At 44.2% G+C, this 25,100-nt stretch overlaps 1 protein-coding gene across 1 annotated transcript in view; it reads left to right on the top strand.

Moving 5' to 3' along the window:
- Window positions 1-25,100, top strand: part of cux2b (cut-like homeobox 2b) — an 84,030-nt gene that overhangs the window by 12,376 nt on the left and 46,554 nt on the right. The window contains exon 2 of the mRNA XM_034541207.1: window positions 23,419-23,529. Within this exon, the coding sequence (XP_034397098.1) occupies window positions 23,419-23,529 (111 nt within the window). The remainder of the gene's footprint in view (window positions 1-23,418; window positions 23,530-25,100) is intronic.

The raw sequence follows: 25,100 nt of genomic DNA, 5'->3' as shown, positions 1-25,100 counted from the left end.
TAAATATCTTGTTTTCTCAGTCCAAACCCCAACATAAACAGTGCAAAGCAGGAACTCTTATCTAAAAGGCTGTTAACAGCATTTTCTGCCGTTTTGCATGACAAATCACTAAAATAATCGATTATCAAAACAGTCGACGATTATTTTTTTTCCTGCAAAATCGACGGATCAATTAGTCGCCTAATTGTAGCAGCGCTAATATAATTTATATAAGCATAGAATTAAATCTTCCCCATTAAAACAGATATCCGATATCGTCGACAGCAATCTGAACAATGTCTCAAATGCTCATTATTAAAAATGATCATATTTTCAGTCATGAAGCAAATTATAATTCGATGACAAACATAGTACATGAGTTAAATGTACAATTATTTATTGCAGATTTATTTATGCTTCCTATTTATTTATTTTGGAGCTCCAGTTTCCGACTGACAAAGGAAACACAACAATACAAATCAGGTGGTGTAACTAAGACAGAGTTCAGACGTAACATCAAATCTTCTGTCCTCCATCCAATCTTCCTTCTTAAACATCAAACTTATGCAAAAAAGGAGCAATGCTTTCACTAAGGCATACTTATTTTTCGCTCACTAATGAAAATGTTTTGAATCTCTCTGCCGCGGTGCCAATGGCGATGTTTCCTTCTTTGCACTCTGATTATAGAAATGTATAAACTGGGCGAGATTTTGAATTCTTAGCTGATTGCACGCCCGTAGCCATGCACTCTCTCTGCTTTCCTTTTCCAGACCTCTTTCTCCTGATAGCCTCCTTTTTTTATTTTTTTCTCTGGCACAGAGAGATGCAGTGCACTTTATATGCAGTTATGCTGAATAGGTGCTGATGTATGTTGAAAACAGTTTTGCAGGTGCCTTGTCAAAATTTGCACTGGCTAGGCAGTAACACAATTCTGTTTAATATGCTATCAATCAGCCAGTGGGTTCCCATTTGTACATACGGTATTATGAGTCTACTGCTCCCCCGACTACCACGTCGCTGCTGGTGTTTAGCTGCTCTCATGTCCTCCAACAGCGTGTCCCTATTGTCAGTTTGTCTGTTTAATATGCAAAGGCGGTCATTCAGGGAGTCATTTTGGACCAGTGTAAACGAATCGGCAACAATGATTAGCTGGCGCTGCAGAGGAAGTGCCCATCATTGTGTTAGTGCATTTGGAGACCATCGCTCCTCCCTCAGGTCATCTCGCCACTGCTCTCTGAGCCTCACGGAGGACGCACTCTGAGAAACACCCAAACAGCTCCACAGTAAATACACTGTGAGTGGAGTTACCTAATGGGAGATTTTGCATGCTTAATTGCAAGTATGGATTGAAGGTCCATTAAAAGACATCAGTGTCTTGCAGTGCAGCATACAGTTTGAATATACTTGAAATGGATTGATCCATTGACTTCCTGGCTTTTCTGTTTGAGAGAAGTAATTAGAATCAAAAAGGGCAAAGCCATCTTGAAGATGATTTGGAAAAACAAGAAATAAAACATTGTTAGCATCCTGCTTCTGATGCTGGACATTTTTGTTTGTTCAGTGTATGCAAGCGTGCTTCAGGGTGGCACCGTAGACGTCCTGAGGGAAATATCAGGCTTATTTATTGGAGCCTTTTTAGCCCCAGCTCAATAGCAGCAGTCTGATGGCCGGGTTACAGAGGGACTATCTGGCAGAGGAGGAGGTGGAGGAGGAGCTGGGCCTGGCGTCAGCCCCACTGACAAGCTCTTATTTACCGTCCAGATCTATGACTCATTTTATGTACCTAATCGTAAAGCACTGAGATTTATGGGAGGTAACGGGACAGTAGGGAATACCCCAGGAGACTGGCAGATTCAGCCCCCCCACACCTCTACCCCTCCTGGCCCCTGCTCCCCTGGCTTTGCTTCAGGTCCACTCTACCTGGCCAGGAATGCCAACACCTCCAATGAGAACAAAAGTGTTGGAGCCCAGATGAAGGAGTCCATATTTCTGCCAGATATGGACAGCTGATAGCATATCTAATAAAGAAGAAGGTCATAAAAATTGGATGGCCTAATGGATGACTCTGCGAGGATTAATAACAGCTTATTGGTCAGGTGCAGTGACCTCCTGCTAACAATGCAGCGGCCAACTGGGCTTTCGCTGCATGCAGCAAGATGACCAAAGCCAATAAAGAGTGTGTGTGTGGATGGGGGTGGGGAGGGGAAATCAAATCGCTCTTATAATTTTTGATAGCTACAGTATCTCCTCATGTTTTATTTGACCATATCCTGGTTTGTTATGTGCAGTTGTATTTTTGTCGGTTTATAAATTATGTATAACTTCAGGGAGGGGAAAAAAAATCTAGAGGTTGACATGCTCACTTACCATCATTTTTTCTCATGTCTGCCACTCCAGCAATGGCAAAGGGGGAAGTGAAAACAAGAAGGTATTGTAAAAGTGCCTTTGTTCTGACAGCAGCGCTCTCAGGGCCTGTTTTATATTCCTGCCGAAAATTAAAATTAAACTTTCATTGTTGTGCATGCTGTTTAATCCAATAACGATCTGATGTAACAAAGTGCGGTAATATCTCTCAGCATACTTAATCGGAGCGGACTTAGCCCTGTCACTTTATATTAACCTCTGCTGCAACAGGAGAAGGGCTTCACTAATCTGCCATTGTTGGGTCTGGCAGTCTGTAGCTCGTGCAAAACAGATTTGGCAGTCAGAGCCAAAGTAAAGGCTTTATAATGACAGCAGGGCCTCTCTGCTATTTCAGCTAATAATGTCAAAATCTAATAATGCTGTGGCCCTCGGAATTAGATGGGAGGTGAATGGGTGGAAATAGTGCCGGTGTGGAAAAAGATTTTTGGGTGTGGGGGGGGGGGGGGGGAATAGGCTCAGCTATCCCACCTCTTCTTATTGTGTCACCCACTTTTCAGACGGCAAATTGGCAAACAATTTAACCCTTAAAGGCCTTTTAAATTCTCTGTGTGTGAGCATGTGAATGTTTTGCTTTTGATTTTGTAAAACGGTGTAGTTTCCAGAGGAAGTTGTGTACCATCCTGACATCTGACATCTTAGTTAGATGCCATTGTGTTAACAGGGTATTAGGTTCGCCAGGAAGCATCTGAGCACGGGACCCGAAGAGCCTCTGCTAACAGAGTGACCTCACACAGCTCAGCTCAGCAGCATCTGCAGCGTCATCAAAGCACTTGACTCCTGTGCCCCCCCCTCCTTCCTCCCCTCCCCCGCCTGAACGCAGCCTTGTAACTTAAAACAAAAAGCTGATTGGTTGCTCTCTCAGCCTCCCCTCATCCCCTCCTCTGTGGATGAGGTCTCAGCCCGGGAGATAAAATAGTAGTTATTTCTCATGTGCTATGCCATTTTGTCAGTTTGACTGTTCCACTTATTCAGTGTTTTTTGACTTGCTGAGCTTGAGGGGATGTGAGTGCCATTTCGCAGCCAGATCTGAGTTGTGTTGATTGAATTAGACAAAGTCGGAAGATAATTAAGAACCGCAAGGCGCTGCAAAACTGTCTGCTTCCAAACTGGTGAAAATGAGATGCTGCCACATCAATGAGCTAGCTGGCTCTGCTTGATGTCAGTGGTGGGTTATATCAGTTGACACCCTTACCTCCTAGTGCTGGAGCCAGTTTCCTCCTTTCCCTTTAATGTTTCTCCAAATATGATTAATCACAAGCCGTAAAACCATTGCTTCTGACAGTGCACCACGTTTGCACAGCTTTGTTTCTTTCTTTCACGGTAGTAATATGATCCTCAGCTGCCAAGTGTAGTTTATGGTATAAACATAACCCCAAAGAGGTGTGTCTGCGAGTCAAATGGGAATTGCAGCTTGGCCCACAACGTCTCTAATACTTACTCGTGATTTAGTAGGTCTGCAGTGTTGTTGCATCTATATATATATATATATATATATATATATATATAATATTTTTTTACATCACAGTATACTGTCTAAAATAGAGTATGGTCTGCACTACATTTAAATCCTTTCCTACTTTGGCCAACTTTCCTGTACTGCTACTACTTTTACAAAAAAAAAAAAAAATAGATATACCTTCCACTATTTAATGAAGTATTTTTTAGTTTCTTTTGGGGAGACATCATTTTTTTCCCCAGAAAGTCATTCATGAACTGTGAGAAGGAGGGGCCAGGCAGTTGACTCTGTCTGATGATGTGCTGGCAGCTCATGTGCATTCAGGCACTTTCTCATCCTTTTCTTTTTCTACTTCACCAATTTTATTTTGTTACCCTATTTTATGGATGTTGGCCATGTTGGTGCTTCTTTTTCTTCATTGCTGGATAGGTAATGTAGCCGTGAGGTTAATGTTGAGAATCATATAGCTCTGGCACAATAAAATCGACACCGTGAGACTGAGAGCGGTATGATTATGGTGGCGCCTACGATGTGTGTGTGTGTGTGCCTTTTTTTGTGTTTGTTTGAGCCTGAATGCGAAAGAGGGGTTTGGATGCCCCCCCCCCCAAAAAAAGGAGCTGGACTGTAGACTCGGGAGGTGGGAGCGCAGAGGAACATGGGGTGTCAAAGGCTAATTTTCAAAGCCACTCACGGGCGCTCATCTCTCACTGTGAAGTGGCAAGCGTGGCAAGTGGCTTGCACGTTGTCATGGATACTAAAGCATGGGACCCCAGAGATTGGGAGCGGGGGACGAATGGCTGCCCTGTCTATAGGATTCCTGTCAGCTCTGGCCTGATAGATGGCATTGACGGATCATTTGTCATACTGTAATTGTTCTCAGCAAACACAGAATACCCACTAGTATAAACAGTAGTTTGCCGCTGGGCTAATAAAGCGGGAATGTGGAAAGGGATTCACTGATCCACTGCCTCTTTCACTTAAAGAGACAATGGCTCTGTTGTCCAGCCAAGGCGGTCTGATTAGAGCTGCAAGGGCTGAGAAAAAGCTTGGCCGAGAGAATAAAACAGGGCAATCATAAAGCAAACGGCAGTCACTTCTCTGTATCGATGTGGCTAGGCGGGGGTGAAGCCTGTGAGAAGTGTTGACAGCTGAGGGAACAACAGGCGTAGGTCTAGGGAGTGATTCCTTTTCTCCCCCTTCTCTATTTGGCCAGTGAAACGGGGAAGGAGAATACTTGTCCAAGATAACAAATACAGCACAAGTGCAGATGCATAGCTGGGACTAGGAGCTCTATCTGCCAGGGCTCTGAGAGAGCCAGGCGCCTGAGTTGGGTACAAATGACTCTGGGTACAAAGGTACTATTTGTTCTCCCTGGTTTTGGTATGGGCTCGGTGTCTTTGCTATTACTGTTGTGATTGACCTAGTGCCATCTCTGCTTGGAATGCTCTCTCCGGCCTGGCTTTGTCCGGGTATAGAGGCGCTCAGACAGGCGTGACTGTCGAGGTATGTACGATACATGACCTGGGATTTCTAATGTGAACTGGAATTAGCTGAAAACCACTTTCACTAGTTGGGAGTCCGGGAAAAGGTTTCAGATTAATGGTGATGGGAGAGTGCCAGGGCACCAGCTGGACACAATACTTCACAAGTTCAACATTAATCATCCAATCTAGGGGTGACGTTTTGCTCACGTCATGTTACTCTGCTTTGTTGTCCAGCGGTAACATTTTTGAGAGATGCAACGATCGATTGGCCACTGATCAAAATGGGACAGTTTTCAACTGATCGGCCATGACCGATGAACCACCGGTGTGTTTCATATTTTCCAATTCTTTGCCGGTTTTGTGATTTAAAAAAAATATATTTAAAACATTTTTTATACAGTTCTCACACCACGACATGTCGCCGTTGTGGAAGTTCTTCAGTGGGATAGAAGACGACTAAAGCTGCAATTGTTCATAACTGTAAGTCCAAATTAAGCAGTGGAACTAACCCTAACATTTTTTTTTTTTAAATAAATCGGAACCATACATGTGTTCTGTTCAAGCAGAGTCTCTCCCTCGTACAGTCTGTTTATAACGGGGCTAACGGTTAATGGCTAACTGCTAACGGCTAATGGTGAACATGGGTTGCATTGATTTACATGATGATGTGTTTAAGCTCTACAGAGTAACACATTGTACAGGGAAGGTCATTTATAATGCTATCATGATGTGTAAATGTAATCTTGTAAAAAATTGTTTTTGATAAGAAACTTGATTAAATGTAGCTGTTTGATGGAGGTGTCTTCACTGCAATATAAAGACATTATTAGGGAATATGGGTCCGTGCATGAAGTATAATTTATCTGCCATTGTTCCCGTTGTGTAATGGACAAAGTCAGATTTGGGGTCATTTGATTTGCCTACTTGTGTTAATACAAATATGCACCGATACGTGTGAGTTGGTTGTTCGTTAGCTGATTCTGCCTAAACGCGGCTAACGCTTTGCTCGTGTTATTGTCGTATTGTAAGCTTGTTCCATTATCTAACTCTAATAATGTAAATATAGTAGAGGCAGCTCTCGCCTTCAAAGTAAAAGTTGTGCATTTTCAAACGTATTTGCTCCAGCGAGCAATTTAAAGAGAGTTAAATTAAGTAGCCTAAATAATGAACATAATATATAACTGTTTTAAAGTCATATTTCTGCCACCTTCCAACAACTGATTTGTGAATAAATTCACTAATGGGGAGCGAACACTGGAGTTATCTGCATATAATGATTTATTTAATTATCAATTTAATTATTTAATTAAGGCTTCTTAAACTATTTGGGTGAACTTTACAGGCTATAGTGTTGAGACATGTGATGAGTCTGACCGGAGAACGAGTAAAGAAAACTTTGACTTGCCACTTAGCTATCCGATGTAAAAATCATTCATGTTTATTTACTGTTTGCACTTTCAACTATTTTGCATAAAAATACAATAAATGAATAAATAAAAATAATTTTACTGGATAATTCTCTAACCCTTATAAAACAAATTGAATCACATGTTATTTATAGAGTACGACAGACTAGAAACAACACTTTCTAAACATTTAGTAGCCTTTATATAAATAGTGTTTTCAATACGACAATCTTCTACAGGAGTGTAATCTGCTCGCAACACGGGTCTGTATTGCAATACGTATTTATAATAGCAATACCGGTACTATATGAAACATGTTTTCACTTTTCAACTTGCTTCACTTTCAAGAAATCACAGACATTTTCTACCTATCCCTGCTGCTTGTTGGTATTATGATCACATGGCTTTCAGGCCAGCCAATCAGCTCTTTCCCATCTTAAAACTTAATTTCAGACTCATTTGTCATCTATTATCAAGTTGTACTAATCATTATTATGGGCTCTTCCTCGTTAAATACAAAGAAACATCAACTTTTTCTGCAGTCAGACTCATCACATGTCTCAACACTATAGCCGGTATCATTCACCCAAGTAGTTTAAGAAGCCTTAATTAAATAAATGCATTTAACATTTTATTAATTTAAATAATTTAAGGACTCATTATATACAGATAACTCCAGTGTTGCGCCCATTGGCGAATTCATTCAGGATCAGTTATATATATATATATATATATATATATATATATATATATATATATATATATATATATTGTGTTCATTATTTAGGCTATTTGTTTATTTATTTAATTTAGCTCTACCTTTTGCTTTCAAATATTTCAATAAAAATGATTTATTTCCTAGTCATTTGAATGGTAGCAAATATCCACCATGACAATGACAAAGTAAAAAGACAACAGCTTACGATGACATCGGGACAGTTGAAAGTGGTGGGAAAAAGTTAATCTGGAGCATTGCTAACGATTACTCTTCTCTGAAAGGGAATCAGACTTAAAAATCGTAAAACGGCTAAGACAATTGCAACTGGTGCACCTCCAATGTTTATGCAGGAGGAAGCTGCTAGTTGTATGATGTGCTGGCTAAATGTGTGTGTTGTCCCACAGCCTGCCATCCGTTGCTAGCGCTCCTCGTGGAACACTTCACCCCTCTGACTGTACCCTGACAAACTGTGACGCCTGGAGCACTTTAGGCTGACCCGGCTCCTCACCTCCTGCCTGATGGACAGATTAAAGGACCATTAAGCATAATTACTGTTTCAGTTGGAGAGGCCAACTCATCCTGTCAGAAATAGTTACAAATTGCTGCACCTCTGGCCCTTGTACGGCTCTTAAATTCTGAATTTTTTTGGGCTTTGACAAAAATAAAAGATTCGAAAAGCAAAACGGCGACTAACGGAAATAAGACTTCCAATTAGGCAGAAAAATTTCTTTTTGTAGTTTGCTTTTTTCGCAATAGGTCTTTCAGTTTTGGTGAATACGTGTCTCTCAGCCAATCAAAGGGAGTCTGGTGGCAGCGGAGAGGAGTGTGACAGGTAGTTGATGTGATCTGGAGTGGAGCGGTGTGAGTGTGTGGTCTGATGCGCTGTCTGTCCGATTATGTAAAATGTGGTGAGATGGTGTAACATTGGCTGGCTGTTGCAGTGGTTTGCCAGCTCCAGAGGGCTTGTTGCCAGTCTTACATGAGAATATGCAGCAGCGCCTCGTAATGTTCTCCTCTCTGTATCCATAAGAAAACCCACACTACCGCCCAAGGGAAATTGGTCGATACCATCAACCCAGCTGGAGGCCCAGGCGGCAGTCAAGAGTTTCCCCATTTTTACATCAACGCTGGTGTTTATTATGAGATCTCCCTTTACTGTAACCTGCCCTTCTTGCGCCCCTTCTCTTCCTCATCTGGCCGCTTATTACACCCATGGTGAGAACAAACAGTTTCCCTACTTAATAATTCACATCACTTTCATCTGATACTCAGTTACCATGGGCAATTTAGTAGTTGAATAATTTTGTGAAAAATTCATTTATTATCGCTGTGCGTTATGAATCTGGAGAGACGCAGAGTGGAGTGGTGGAGGATTTTAAATTGCGTCTGTGGAGCGAGGGATCCAAGGGTAGGTAATGTGTTCTAATGTTCTCAGCCATATGCATTGTTTTCAGGGCTCATCGGTTTTACATCGATTCCCACTGAAGTGTTTAATTGCATCATGAATATGATCTAATTCTGTCCTTTTCACTGAAACTGGAGCACTCTCTGTAAATGATGTACGGCCTTGACAGCACCACATCAGGATGTATTTTATATGGAATGTAAATTATAGTGTTAAATTAGCCTGGAAAGATAACTAGCTGGCACGGGGGAATGGACTCAACAGTTTAATTTAGTGTCAAAAGGCCGTGAAGGGATAAATCACCTCTATCTCCCCTCTCCACTATGCCATATTAAGCTTTAATCATTCTCCTTTCCTTGTAATATCACTTGTTTCTCACTGCTGCCTCAGGAATTCTTGAATACGACACTGCATTCAGTTGACTACTTGTAAATGCTTCAATTTGAGCACAGGAAAGAGAGTGTTTGTCTCTTTTTACTTTTACCGTTTTTTTCCTTCCTGAAATTCTGTACACTTCTCCGGAGATCTAAAATGGCACTTGAAGTCCTGGAATTCACTTTTCTTTTCTTTTCTTTTTTTATATACCAGAAGCAGCATCTTTCTTTTTAACAGTAGCTCCGAGTAAGTGCAAAAGCAGGTGAAGAGGTTCTAGGCTTCATGACACAGTTTGGAAGGTTTTGAATCAGACGAAAGCCTCTAGGTTTGGTTCATAAGAAGGACCTCTCCCGGTTTCCTGTCCTCGGTGCTAGAGTGTTCGTCTGAGTGGCCCTGCCATGATCTGGAGTTACCCCCCATGACCCGAATAGGCCTCCGTGCCTGGGAGCAGCCCTCGCTCAGCCTGGCCTATCTGGTGTGATTGTGTTCTTGACAACAACTAGGAAGAAGCCACCTGGCCAAGATTTGGGTTTTAATGTGAGAACTCACTTTGCTTTGTGTTCCCAGAGTCCTTCCTGAGAAGTGACTTTGATAGAGAGAGAGAGAGAGGCCAGATGACATAAACACTGTTGCACCTTTGATAAATAAAACACCTGGTTAGTAGTAGTTTTACACACATGGATATCTGAACCCAACTACTCACCACTGCACAACCGAGGTACTTTTGAATTCCTCCCACTGCACTGCCCATTTTGACAGCTCTCTGGAGAAAAAGGCCCTTAAATTATCAAGTGGGGTTGTAGTTGTTTTCCTTGTTGTTTTCATCCCTGAGGAGGATGAGGGAGGGGCTTTGGGGATAAATTGGTATGTTAAATGAGCTATGGGAGGTCTGCTGTGGCATTTTTTTTTTCTTCTCTTTTTTTTTTTTTTTTTTGTTGAGTGGGGGTTCAGTCAGACGAGAATTGCTGCGTTGGGCGTTTGCGGCAGCTGTGTGAAGTCATTTTCCGGGAGTGCAAGCGGGAGAGAGGTGCGGATTAGGCAGCGCCTCTGAGCCGGAACAAGTCTGTCTGGGAAGGGATGAAGGCTACAAACCATAGATCTAATTCCCGCTCACGCTGCTAGACAGCAGAGACACTCACACACAGCCAGTGTGAATTAGGCCCATTTGCTCCCCTCAGTCTGAGGCGAGTGAACACAGGAGCAGACAGGGAGAAGTTGACAGACTCCTCACATCCTGCCCTCTCTCCTGACTCCCTGCGCCGTTTCCAGCCCACCTCCGAAAGCTGTCTCCAGCTCGTGCTTGTTTTTTTATTTATTTGTTATTGTTTCTCGTGCTGCAGGTCTTTATTATTGCTGACATTAACACGAACACAGTGCAAAAACAGGTTCCACTCTAATCCTGGGAGGGGTGAAAATAAAAAAGAAGGCAAAAAAGGGCATTCCACTGGCGGTGCAGAAAATGTTTGCACCTGTGGCCCCATTGATTGCGTGTTTGAAGCTCCAATGCTCTGAGGTTCATGTCTTTTTAATGTGCGTAATGCTTCGCCTCAGGTCATGCGATTGCCCTGAGGTTAAGAAAGGTTCACGAGGACGTGTGCACTGGTGGATGAGCCGATTCGCTGCCCTTCTTCTTCCCCTCTCTGCCTTCACACGCACCAAACCAAACCTATAGAGAACCCGACCCCATAGCCATGCAGTGAAGGGCCGGGATCAATGGGGCTGACCCAGATGCACTGTTCCCCTGCCCCTTTTGTGATTGGACACACTTTGCTTGTGGGTCAACCCCAGTTTTGGAAAGGCAGGAGGGTAAGTTGCAATTAAGACCTGAATGCTTTCCATCATGTAACTAGTGATGTCCGTGGGCCGGCAGGCTCTGTGGCAATCTCGCTTAAAGCGTTCACAGTATTTCTGCTTCTCCCCTCAATTCCACCAGACTTATTTTAGAGAACCTCCAAAAATCAATGGGATTGCTTTAGTTATTAAGGCTGGTTTTAGAGCTGTGTTACTGGTAAGGAAAGATGGAGATGTTGGTGTAAGCCCCCCCCCCCCCCCCCGTTCCCTGCCCGTGGTGCCTGTCTCTCCCATCACAGCCCTCTGCACCCTGCGTGCCCAGTAATGAGTTGTATTACATGCTCTGTGGTGAGCATGTCTTGTGTTAGGAGGCTGTATTCAATCTTTGTTCCGTGAATGCAGGGGAAGGCTCTTTGTATGTCTTTTGAGAGGCACTGAATTGAAACGGTGTGCACCGAGTGAAGCTGATGAGGAGCGAGCGAGTCCTGAGAGGAACATGTGGACGCCTGGCAGGCAGCAAAACATTGTAGCATGTTTGTGTGCACTTGTGCGTTGACATGTATCTAACATTGTGTCTGCAAGTGCTCTCCATGTGTTCACTGCAGAACCCGGGTGGATTTCAAGGAAATGTGCTGCCGAGCTGGATGTAAGTTGAATTAGCCGTAGGGCTACGGTTTACTTATCCCACATTCTCAAACGGCCTGCCAAGCGGTGGTGTATATTGTTTGAATGAAAATCTACTCAAGTCGACTCATTCATCACTTGAGCCTCTCATTGTGACCCTTTTATAAGGACTGGCGAGGGGCCTCGCTATGGGCTAAGTGATTTTATGAGGCAACATCACGGAGCACGGGTCTTATTCCTTTTTGTAGGAAGGCATTTTCTACTTAGATGGCAACAAACTGCATTTGCACTTAAAACATATTCTGTAATCTTCTGTTATTTTACATACAAATTGCATCCTGGGCGATGCATTCATCATTGCTCATATCCAGCCCACTCCTAAATGAAAAATGTATCTGAGATGAATAATGGATCCCTCCATAGTATAATTTTGTGTTTCTTGAATATAGTCGAGAGTTCCTCCTCTGCGTTATCCTCAAAATGTTGCCACCTTGCCCGGGTGAAGTTTTAGAGGAAGAAGATATGAAGAAAAATTACTTATTTACCACGGTTATTGTTTACCTGAGAATTGTTACAATATATGAAGCTTCCTCGACGCGCATAATAATATATGATAGAGGAAAAAAAAAAAGGACGGCTGCTGCAATCCATGGTGTAGCGACTTCAGGACACGTTCTAACGCCAATCAATCACGATCATCCACCGTACCTCGCGGTATCCTCCATGTTCAGTCTGTGGAACCGTTGCAGGGTTTGCAGCCAGCGAGCGTGCACAGGTGCCGGTGTAGTGCCAGTGTTGAGGGGCTCCTCTGGGGGCTACGGGTGGGCAGCCTTGTGTGAAGCCGTGAGAATTGAGGTTGAGTGGCTGAGCCCTCTGTCTTTATCTCTAATTACATGGTGAAGCTCGGGGAGATTGGGCAGAACTGTAAAGCCCCCACAGATAGTTTGGGACCCCCCCCACCCCTTCTGCCTGTAACACAGCAGGGCCGGAGGATGTGAAGGAGAACCAGGTCTGTTGGGGCTCTAATCCCAGCACAGACGTTCTCCCCAGGGAGTCCCCGCTGTTCTTTCCTCTCCACAGCAGCTCCACAGTCTGCCACATTGCAACCCGCCGCTGGGGGAGAAGCACGGCGAGGCTCCGGCAGCCCACTCTGTCGTGCTCTACTTGCTCCTGTCGGTTTTTGTCGTCCCCAAAGTTTCCCAGCCCGTCCTGGGAGACATCCTGACACCGAGTTGCAGATGGGAAGCGTTGGACCGAGGCAGCTGGTGTCACAACGTGGATTGGAATTCACAGTTGGGATAAAATATGAAACAAATATGTCATTGTACATATGTTTCCCATAGTTTGTTCATCCAGCTGTTTCCTTGCTCAGTACCCCCTCGCTCCCCTTTGCCTTGCCATATAAACCTGGATCGGGCTGGCTGATAATAATAATCCATGGTTTGTCCCCTTGTGCCCAGTTTTTTTCAGAGTGGGTCCAGTCACTTCGAAGCATTATGCTCTATAGCTGTTCCCTCGGATCACTCATAAGAGCTCGGTTTTCTGGATTTGCACTTTGTTGTTTTAATGATGTGAGGCAACACTATCAAAGGAGAGAGCAGAACATACCTCACTACAACTGAAAAAAAAGCTGAATTATTCCCAGGCAGTTAAGTGTCCTTTGATTCCTTTGCCAGTTTAATCTGCAGAAATCGATAAAAGGATGCATGTTGGGCTTGGGAGTCAACAGCAGCCGTGTTTGATGGGTAAACGGACACCCCAGATGGATGGTGTGAGGGAGCGTTCATCTTTCTTTAGGCAAATTGGGCCGCGAGGTCCTGACTAATTGATTGATTGCATGAATTGCTGATACAATCAAAGCTTGGCCTGATTTATGGCGATAAATCGATTGATTAATACGGTTTTCCTGGCAGAGGTTGATCGGTGATGGTGGGGGGAAGACACCTCCAAGTCACACATCCGTCTTGGAGCCGTCAGCCTTGTTGGTTTAGTGTGGTAATAAGAAAGGTCTGGATCTCCCAGCTGACATTTACAAAGAGCCGGTCGGCTATGACCCGCTCCCTAGATTAACCTCCACTTGTTCTCATAAGCACCACTGATATTAAAAGATGGGGAGCAGCAGCAGCAGCCCAAGGAAAGAAAAAATGAAGTGTGACTTTTTTCAGTTTCACCGTTTGCATACATCAACACAAATCAATTGCACATTCCAGAATAAATAAAAACAAATATCTTGAGCAGTGTAATGCGCCGGCCTCTTGTTGACTCTTTCCAGATTACATTTACCCGGGTGTTTAAACGCTGATTTACAGCAAGATGGAGTCCATTCCCTGCACTCGCCTGCCTGTCTGGCTGCCTGTTCAGAATATGAAATGGAAGTTAAACACTGTGAATCTCCAGTGTGGGGAGGAGGGCCCTGGACGTGTGGGCAGTGTAGCATCAAATAGATTGTGTTTCCTCCCGTGTAAACGCCTAATGTGTGCCGAGTGCTCTGACACAGATGAATGTAAGGAATTTGCTGTAAAGACTTTACGGCCCTTTTGAGAGACATGGCTGGGAACTGGTAGTGTGGAACCTGCTCCACGCTCCCCTGAACACACGCCCGCAGGCACGTACACCCTCACACGCTTGCACAAGTGCTTACACATGCACACGTGTCAAGGCGCACAGCCCTCCAAGGGGAGCAGCTACATCAAACCGTTAAAGGCTGGCGCGGACATCGGGGAGGCTTTTTATTTGCTTTGGGTCAGAAATGGCCGGCCCTGACGATGCGATGCGGATCCTCACACAGACCGGCTCCACACTTTGTGCCATGCAGTGAAATCATCACGGTGATTCTCCTGACCCAGGCTCATCATTTAATATACGAGAGCTACCTTCTGCTGCAGAGCCGGGGCGAATTATGAAGTGATTCATGTATAAACTGCCCTTTCAAGTGGCTGCTCCCATTCTGCGGCAACGGAACTCGTCTGCCAGATCTTGGAGCCTTTGTGACGGCGCTCAAAGCTCTCGGCTGCTTGTTGTCAGCGCTGGTTTTATTCCCACTCTCACCGCTCTATTTAGATCCATTTATTTTTGGTTCAAATGCTGAAAAATGAAAGTGCGTTGGAGAGAAGGAGGGTAAAGGAGTGTTCCCTCTCTCTCAGACAGGTGGCCCCGGTTTATGTCGCCAGGCCCCAGGGGCCCCGCTAACTGAGTCTGAGCGAGAGGAGGGACCCGTCTCTCAGCGCTACACAGGTGGCGTGAAACGCAGCCCTCTCTCCACACCTGAAATATTCAGATTCTTCCAGCGGCGTCGCTTTGATCTCGCTGCAATCGACAAGGGAAAACGGAGAGAGTAGGGGGGGAGAAAACAACAAAAACAAGAGGAAGAGCAGCACACCTGAGAGCGAACAGATTGACATTTCTTAAGAGAGAATAAACAATCGCAGGTTAGCAGTGTTGCATCGCTCCAGCTCGTCGTTTCAGGTGAAAGTGGGCCACCGCGCGGTGGTGGCTGCATCTTTGGAGGCTTCCTCCTCTCCCTTTTAGCTGACCTCAATGGTGAAGCTTCACAGAGACGAATCCCCCGCAGTGCACGCCTCTTTCCCACTTTGAAAGGAACAGGAAAGCAAACCGTGTCCCCAGTTTTATTGTTTAAGTTCGTACCATCTCTGCGCTACTCATTTTTAAATGGGTCCCCCTTTAAAAAAAAAAAAAAAAGAATTCTGTTTTTGAGCACTAGCTGTTTTTCTGGTTCTCGGCCATTGTTACACCTCCTTGGCGCCCGTCCACATTCACGTCTCCATTTGAGCCGATCATTTGGCCGACTGAGGTTATCATGTCTTCGCTCGGGTTTCAACCCACTAGTCTGCTAATGAATCATAGGACTGTGCAATTAGTCACCCTGCATGTAGCACACAATGACAATAGACACCCTGATTGTAAGCACAGAGTTTGAAAGGAGCAGAACAATGGTCGTCCTTAATGATGATAAATAAGTTGTATTAATTGGCCTTCGTTTAGATCAGTCAGTCATGGATTGTAATTTGAGGTTTCTAATTGGAGGACATTTAAAGTTATTCATCGGATTCGGAGTGGATGCAAGGTCGTTTGAAAGGGCTGTATTCAGATGTTTCTATGATACCTCTTGATACTACTTTGAATACGACTTGACATTAAATGGAATTAGAGCCTCCCTGATCGTACTAAGATGTGTTACCAGTATATCAGTGGAAAATAAGAGACGTGTGCGTATGTGTATTTTAAGTGTGCATATTGGAATTAAAGAAAGAGAGAAGTGTTGACAAGTAGGCTGTGCTCTGGTGCATCAGGCGCCAAAAACTCTCGAAATGAAGCAGGGTATGACGAATAATGGCTGACAACACCAGTCACACCTTTTGCTGATGGTTGTAACGCTCACAGGCTTCTGCTTCCTTTTGTAAGATTTAGCATGCTGTTTGAAGACAGCCTGACTGACTGGGGATTAATTATTTTGGATGATTTATCAGACTTACCAGTCCAGAGTTTAGAGAGGTGTCAAAATTAAATGTGATTTTCCTCTTTGGAAAGTCCTCACAATCTATACGCTACCTCCATATTTCTGCACTGTGGCGTTAGTATCGCTGCTGCAGAGTGGACAGTTGCAGAATGTGCAAGTAATTCGTTGGGATTCTCAAACTAGGGTCTGGGACCCCACAGGGGGTCGCTCGATCAGTCTAAGGGGGCATGAGACAATCGTCAGGATAGGAAACGGGAAGAAAAACATTTGCTATTAAATATAATATTTTTACGTATTATTGATTTAACGATTGACAATGTCGATTTTTGGCTTTGCTTAATGTCAAAGGAAATGTTGACAATATTTACTCTGGGGTCGAGGTTTAAATGAGAAAATTGGTCAAACTCATATCGGTTAAATATGAATACACTGCCACAAGACAGTTAGCGTAGCATTAGCTTAGCAGATAGACTGGAAATAAGGGGAAACAGCTACTCTGTTCACGTCTTAACGCTAAACAGGGATTCAAGGACCATTTATTGTCATTATGCTACACAGGGATGCACAACACAATTCAGTTGTAGCCCATTTGTAATACAACAAACGCATGACAAACAAAACAAAACAAAAACACTTGTACATTCCTGTAGTGCTCCCATCATCAGGAGGAATGTAAACAGCAGCGACAAAAACAATTCTCTGGGCAGATAATACAACCATCTTCACATTAAAAATTCAACATGAGGAAAACCATTGTCCATCAACTTTGACTGTGTTTGACCACCGAGCATCACCGTCTAAAAGCAGGAGTTAAACTAAGCTAACCGTCTCCTGGCCGCGACTTTGTTTTTGTTCGGGCGAAGGCTCGACCCTCCCTACTCTGCTTTTGATTAGATAGTAGTGAGATTGGTCAGGGTCAATCAAAGGCAGAATAGGACGGGTCATGGCCATAGCTTTATAGTTAGCAGACAGACATGAGAGTGGAATCAATCTAACCCGTGGCGGAAAAGCGAATATGCATATTTCTCCAAAATGTTGAAGGGTACCTTGTGGGGTCAAGAGTCAAAGAGGTTGGAAACCAGTGCCCCAGGGTCCTCCTCTCCTCCCCCACAGTACCAAGTAAAAGTGTGGTACCATGGTTACACCAGCAGTATATAACCATGTCTGGGTGTCATTTTCGTAGTTTCTTTGCGATTAAAAACAGACCTTTTCTGAATCATAAAATGGTCGGCTCCACCCATCTGCCACTCGCAGCAGGTTAAAACTAACACTCAGGTTTATATGCAAATAGTATTTGACCCAGGTGTGGCGGTGTGGATTGGTGCAGCTCTCGCCAAGCTGACGGAGAGTACAAGCGAAGGAGCAGCAGTCGGTGGTAAACAGATACAGATGGAGGGAGATGCCAGGTGATAGCCCCCCCCCCCCCAGTGCCTCCCTGTCAGAGGCCGCATGCTCAGCTCACGTTTCTGGCACCAGGTCACGGAGGTTAGAGGATCCTCCCACCCAGCTCCTTCTGTCTGGACAGTCCAACAACAACAACAACACACACACACACTGCTGTTCTGCCCTCGACTGATATTCGGCCAAAGAGGCCAGATAAGAGTTCATTTTGGGTCTTTCAAATGGACAGGTGCCATGGTGCGCTCCTCCATCCCCCCCACCAAACAGCTCCCTCCTCCCTCAGTGGCAGGGGGGGAGGGGGTTGCCAGTAATAATGTTGAGGCCAGACTAGACTGCAGTGATTGAGGCCATTGATTGTGGTGATTTGATTTATTGATCAGTCCCCCATCTCAAATGTGGCGTCTGAGATGCAGAGCTAATCTGAGGCAGCTATGGCCGATCTTGTGCCTCGCAGAGAATGGGAGGCGAAAAGGAATGTATGAAAGGAAACTACACTTATCTTAATCACACACTGGTCCCTGCTCTGCCTTGCTGCAGCCTCTTGTGTGCGTATGTTAGCGCACATGTGTCTCTGTGCACGCATGTGCGCCCACCCGCTCCTTTGTGCGAGACCTTGCGTGCAAGAGAGTGTTTTGTGTGTGTGTGTGTGTGTGTGTTTGCATCGGTGTGCGTATGCAGTGGGGGGTTGTGAGGCAGTACAGTCACCAGGCAGAACAGAGTGGATCTATAAATTGATGGAATTCAAAGCCTCCAGCATCGATTACCATTATAACAAACAGCAGCACACAGAATGTCTGATTATTTTTAGACAAAGATTCTGTGCTCTCAGCAGCTATTCTGCTGATGCTGTCACACTTTCAGACATCTGCCTATGATTGCAATTAGATGGGATACAAAAAGAAAAATAATACCCCATCTGCATTTCCCCCTCTCTCCTCCCCCCTATTTTTCTCCTCTTTAATTTGTGCTGCCCAAGCCCAGTGCACACAATAGTGATTTTGACTAAGTCTACCTCATTGCGGCACCTTGGTAGTTTTTTTTCACAGTTGTCAACATTTTCCACACATGTGCAGTCTTTGAGAAAGGCAAGAAAATAGCTTACCACTACAGATGTAATCAAGACGAGCTAGGTTTAATGAATCAATGTCAAATCTACTCACAATACATTAGTGAGTCCCGCGTTTTACCTCGAACATTCGCACTTGGACTGATTGTTACCGTACATCTTTCTCTGCTCCCATTTTGGACAAGAGCTTTTGTCTTTGCTGGATTTGGTTATTATACTTTTTACTCTCCGTTTGCTGCCGTTGCCGACAATAGTCGAAACTTCATTGCCATCTTTTAAATGAAGCATAACACACTTGACAACCAGCTTATGTTATGATCCTCAGTGCTTTGTCTTTGCACAGATTTGTTGCCACCGTTGGCCTCCATCTTTCTTGCTTGGTTTATCTCTCACCCAATAGAGTCTGAAGGGACCACTCCCTGCAGTCTTTGCTGCAACACACTTGCATAAACCTGAGACCGCTTCACACAGTATGAACCGGTAGCCTGTCACATCATGTGAGGGCTCCGCTCCAGATGCCGATAGCATCCATCTTTGGTCAGTGTCAGAGGGGCAGAGCCCACATTTGTAAGCCACAGGACATGTGAGACATGGCGTTGTTGCTTTTTTCCCCCTGTTGTTCAGCAGTTCATTGGGCTTCAAGTCCATTTAACGACTGCCAACACACTGCAGGTCTATCCTGTTAAAGCCAATAAGCTTCTTGTTTCTTGGTCTTTGCTTTTAAGTCAGAAGTCACCAATTGCTTTCCCCTCACAGATTGGCTTGAACACGCCAGGACTGGGTCCAGGCTCCAAATCCCTCCTCCTTGTCCCTCCCGCCCAAATGACAGCTCCGCCCTCCCCAGGGGAAGCTCATCAATTATAGCTTGATGTGTGACTGGCAGAAGCTTAATGACAGGAGCTCGGTATTGACCAGACTGCCATACACTGAAAATTTGGTCCCAAACGTCCTTTTTAAAACCTGTCAAATGATTACGGAGCATCTCCTTGAGTTGAACTCGCCGTTTCCCCTTTTTTAAGTGATCAAGACATCGGAGGTATCTACATGTTTCCACGAAGGATGAAGCTCTGCATAATGGTGGGAGATAAGTGCATTTTATCGGGGATCTCAAAGGTGCCCTGGTTGTAGGTTGAAATGGATCACATCTGATTAGGAAGCAGAGGAAAAATCTTCTTTAGTATCTTTTGTCTCCCGAGATAGCGATGCAAAACACTACATTGTGGAGTTCCTCCCATCATCAATCTGAGCAGGACAACCAAAGTAGCAAACAGTCTGTTCTGCTTCACTTCCTTCCAGTGGGCTTCATTTGATGGGCTGTTGCCCAGGCTCCCCGCCCTCGTAATGGTCTTGAAACTGTGGGGGTGCTTTCAAAATAACCATGCCATTATGGTACCACTGTTTGACTTGCATACAGGATGAGCATTCGCCATTCTCATCAGCAGAGCGGCAATAAAAAGTGAACCCAGCTCCACAGCGACGAAGAATCACCACACTGCTATATCTTAAGTACTTATAAAATCCACTCAAAGTCACTTCTAGAGGAGTTTTCTCTTGGCAAGATTAGCCGGTCTGGGGCCATTTGAATCTCGTGGAGGTTGGCCGGCTTCTGAAAGCTCTCTAATCTCAAGGAAGCCTCATCCCAGATGGACTGTAAGGACTAACAGGAATTTAGAAAGTCCTGTCGCCTTGTGCTTTACGGCCACAGCCTTATTTCAGTGACAGAAATGTGTCCCAAACATACGTTCTAAGTGTAGAACATTTAATTTGTATTTTTTCTGCACTATAAAATTAAATTTAAAAAAGACTCACAATCCGAACAGAACTCTATTTACACAATCCATGACCGAAAGGACCAGGGAGAAGAAGGACATATTATGTTTCCTTGCCTTTTGTCTCTAACTGAAGAATATATTTATAAATATTTTAAATCATTGTCTAGAGAATTCCACAGTTTGACACCGACTACCGAAATTTAATCTGCTTTAAAGTAATCCGTGCACACTGATGATTAAATCTGAACCAAGGACAAACAACTTTTGTAAATTGAACATAGAAATAGATCGAGAGTAGAACAGACATCGAACTTTTTTCCATTAATCTTTTGACTAATTCAAAAGAAAATGCCAATTGTTTGTATGGTGAACACACACGGTGCCATAAAGTGTGTCATATTCACTAGAATCCGCCGTCCACATGACCTCAGTGAGTCAGTGACTTTACACAGAAGCTGGCGCTTTGCCTTTGCAATGGCAGCAGCGGTACTCATGACAATGGCCGCCCCTCTGACCATCTTGCTTTGTTGATTTGAATGGGAATGTCCATTTTATTTCCATTTCCATGGTGTAGAACCAGGAGCAGTGGTGGTAAGCAGAGGATGAACAATGTTGAGTCTGTCTTTGTTACAAATAGGAAATATGACAAGAGACATGCAGTCTCTTATGCTTGGGGAGACTATCCACACCAGAGAAACACTAGCATTGGTACATTTAGGGTTCCCACTGTATTAAGGTCACTTTGACTGTTTACAGTAAGAGCTGGGGATCGAACTCCCGACCCTGTGATTACTGGACAAATCCCATTAAAAGACCAAAGCCAACAATAGATTGATCCTAATAACAAGTATTACCTGAGTGGCCAAAGCCTCATAAGGCTTATTTCTCACTTCAGGAAGTCACTGCACTCGGCTGAGAAATAGTTCAAGCAACGTCACTCCGTAAAATTATAACAACTTGTTGTTTTTACGCTTTAATTGTTAAGGTGTTTTGGCAGCAAGGTTTATTAACTGGCTGGAAGTTTCCCAGTGCGTCTAGTTATTATGCTAAGCTAAGCTAATCGCCTGTTGGCGGTAGATTTATATTTAGTGCACAAGAGCGGTATCAATCTTCTTATCAAACTGTCGGTAAGAAAGTAAATACGAATATTTCCCAAAATGTCAAACTATCTCGGGTGGCATTTTCCATCATTAAGATGAACACGGACACAACCGTTTATTTTAGTGGTTAGCATGCCCGTCTTTCAATCAGGGGGTTGGCAGTTCAATCCCCGCCCTAGTCGATGTGTCCTTGAGCAAGACACTTAACCCTGCATTGCTCCCCGTAGCTGTGTCTACGGTGTATAATATAACATGTAAAGTGTCTTTGAGTATCTTGAAAAGCGCTATATAAATTAAATGGATTATTATTTTAAACCAATTGCATGCCCTCCGTCCGTGTGCCGTAAATACCGCTCACTATTGCCTCCTTACTGTGTATCGATCCGTGGTAGAAAATAGTCCCCATCAAGTGCACTATTTATTGATGTGAGGTAATGTTTTTTTAGTTTTTTTTTAATACAGTGTCAATCCATTGTTGTCAGTAGAATTGTATTACATTGCCAATGAATTGTCCACAGCAGCACAGGGAACCGTTACTAAGCCTTGCTCACAGACACAAGTTGTAGTTTTAGTGTAGCATCTCCGTTCATTGCATTTCATCTAAACTCAGTCCAACTTCAACCACTTTCTGACTCGTCAATCCAGGGACTTGAACCAGCCGCCCTCCAATTAACGACCCACTTCTCTGACCGACAGGCGGCCGCCATCCCACGCGGCCGCCGCACCCTTCCATTTCCCCTCTTTTTTTTCTTCTTTTTTTTTCCTAGCGTGATGATTTATTAAATTGCCTTTAAGTAAGACTGCAGATTAATTAAAACACAGTCAATTTAATTTCCCGGCGTCATATATAAATTCGCAGTGGTAATTGAATCCCCCACTCCACTTTTTACACTGTAACCCGGCAGTTGCAAGAGAAGATCCTCATCAATTACAGAGAATCGCAGTCAAAACGAAGAGGAGGTGAATGTACAGTTGTCCGCCGCTCGGTTCAGGAGAGTAGAGTTCGAATCTGTTGATTCCCCCCCCCCCCCCCCCCCCCCCCCCTGTTTGCTGAAAGAGCCGGGAATTGGATGACTGATCGATAATATTGGATTTGTGGATGGCATGTGGTGCAGCTGAGTCCAGCATGAATGCAAGGTTCTGATGAAATGCTTGCTACACGGACGGCTTTGAATAGTGGATCAGACATGTTGCCGGGGTGGAGGCTCACATTTTGTGCAACAGACACGTGCGAAGAAGAAGAAGAAGATGTGTATGGACATTAATGGAATAGCCATCAGGGCTGTTGTTGCAGCAGAAGGGTAATTTGGTTAAAGCTATGGAGGCTGCTGTCATGTATTGAAAATCTGTGCTGGATCGATATAAAGATTGGTGCAGGTGATGGGAGGCAGATTGAAGAGAGGGTGAAAATAGATCTGACCCGTGGTAATTACGACAGCGAGCGAGGCGCTTGTATGTTTGAAACAGGTCTTGGCCGGGCTTAAAAAAACAGCCCTTCATTTTAGGAGGAAGCTCTATTTGTTTGCAAGAGTGTATGTCAGGTTATTGGGTCTCTCCACGTGACTCTACCCCCCACCCCCCCGGCCACCCCCTCGCTGTATCTCTCACTCTCCCTCTCTCCCCTCCCTCTCGCTCTGCCCCCTCACTGGCGCTCTATAGCTGTTGCAAGCGTATTGATTATTTCAAATACTGATTATCTAAAAGGCCTTCTGCTACTGTAGGCATTGGATTTATTTTGGCTTAATTATTTATGGGCCAGGGCTAGCTGTAAGTATTACTGCTGTGAGATCATGAAGGATTACATTGTTAATATTCAGCAGTGTATTTTTATTTATGTACACTCTAAGCTTTACTGGATGAGCGTTGGCAGGCTCCCTAAAGTGCCGTCTCTCCCCACTCGCCTCCTCTCACCGTTCCTCTCTCTTTTGTGTGTTTTGTAGAGGGAGCTAAACTCTGTAGCGTCTGAGCTGGCTGGTCGACAAGAGGAGAGCGAACATTCCCACAAGCACCTGGTAGAGCTGAGCCGGGAGTTCAAGAGAAATGTCCCTGAGGTGAGTCTAGACCCCCCCCCCCCCCCCCCCCCCCCATTCTCTCAACTCTATGTGTCTTTCTCCTCATCTTCACTTCAGCAGCAGCCCCTGACTGTCTGTGTCACTGCCGCGACTCGAGCGGCATGCACCTTTTGTACAGGGAATTATTTCTTTCTTTTGTAAAAATCTGAATTGGTATATATTAATGACGCACAGCTCTTGAGAAGTCAGGGTCAGCCCACTCTTCCTCTTCCTCAGTTAATATTTAAATGCTGCGGCCTTGCAGCAACGTTGGCCTCTGGCTGGGTTTGCTGAGGGGCCAGGGGGCTCATTTACAAAAGGTAGGCGCAACTTTGCTGCTTACTTTCAACTCCAAAGCTAAGGCGGCGGTTTGTGAAAAAGTTATCTTTTGCGTCTGAACTGGCAGCTGATATTGACTTTCTCCTAATATCTGTGGTGTAACAGGAACATGTGTCTCCAGTAGGTGCACCAGCCCACCAACATGACTATCACAAACCCACTGTATGTGATGCTTTAAAAAATATTATATATATATATATATATATATATATATATATATATATATAATATATATTTTTTAATTTTAGAAACATTGTAAAGGATAGGTTGATATTTCTAAGTCTTAAAATAATGCTCACAAGTCCATATATGTTGAAAGAGTTCTCGTTAGCGGTAAGACATTTCTTATTCCAATGAAAGATGAGGCACATCATCCGCCCTCCTCGGTCTCTGCAAACATGCTTTCTAAAGTTCAGCCCGAGCTAATTTGAGGCTTCGTCTGTCTGAGTTGGCCAAATTAAGTGTAGGTCTTCCAGAATTACAGTCTTTTTCATACAAAATGTGTTATTTTCCTCTGCTGCTGCAGCTTAGCAGAGAAACCTTGTCTAACTCTGAATATTTTCTTCAGCTGAACTTTATATGAGCACAGGACTTTGGAAAGCGGTCTCTTTGTGACCAGCGTGAACAGGACAATGACAGCAACCTGTAACTCTTTCAGCGTACACATGTGAATACTGTACTTTCACGTTCTCCACTATCCCCCTGAATCTGATCAGCAATGCACACCTTTAAATATGACAAACACATTGAACTAATAAGAACAACTGGACATGCAAATGGTGCTGCTGAGATTATTATCCTTCTGTACTCCACCTCCAAGCTTATACTGAACTTAAAGGTTCAGTTAGTAACTTTAACAGAAAATAACTTGTTGTCATATTTACTGAATCTGTCACTTCATCCTGATTGTAGTGCATGAGACAGATAATCTGTGGGAAAAAAAAAATCGGGTTCCTCTGCCTCACTTTAGGCATTTGCAAGATGCCACCGTGCCAACAACAAATCACATCTCTAATGCCGGGGCTGTCAATCACTGCTCATGAGGCTCGTGAACTCTGATCAAACTGTAAAACTAGGCAGCGCTGATCAAAGTTCTGTTCTAGCATCGAGTATTTCTCACCTCAAATGCTCTCATATTTCAGTGTACCGTTAATCTGTGAAATGCTCCGGCCGGTGGGCGGGGCTTGGTTTTGTCTTGACTGTTTTTAACATGGCGGCAGAGTCACAAACTT

Source organism: Cyclopterus lumpus, chromosome 9, assembly GCF_009769545.1.
Source record: "Cyclopterus lumpus isolate fCycLum1 chromosome 9, fCycLum1.pri, whole genome shotgun sequence".
In the NCBI taxonomy this organism is placed as follows: domain Eukaryota; kingdom Metazoa; phylum Chordata; class Actinopteri; order Perciformes; family Cyclopteridae; genus Cyclopterus; species Cyclopterus lumpus.
Note: the sequence above shows the minus strand (reverse complement) of the source record. Positions and strands in the feature narration are given on the sequence as shown.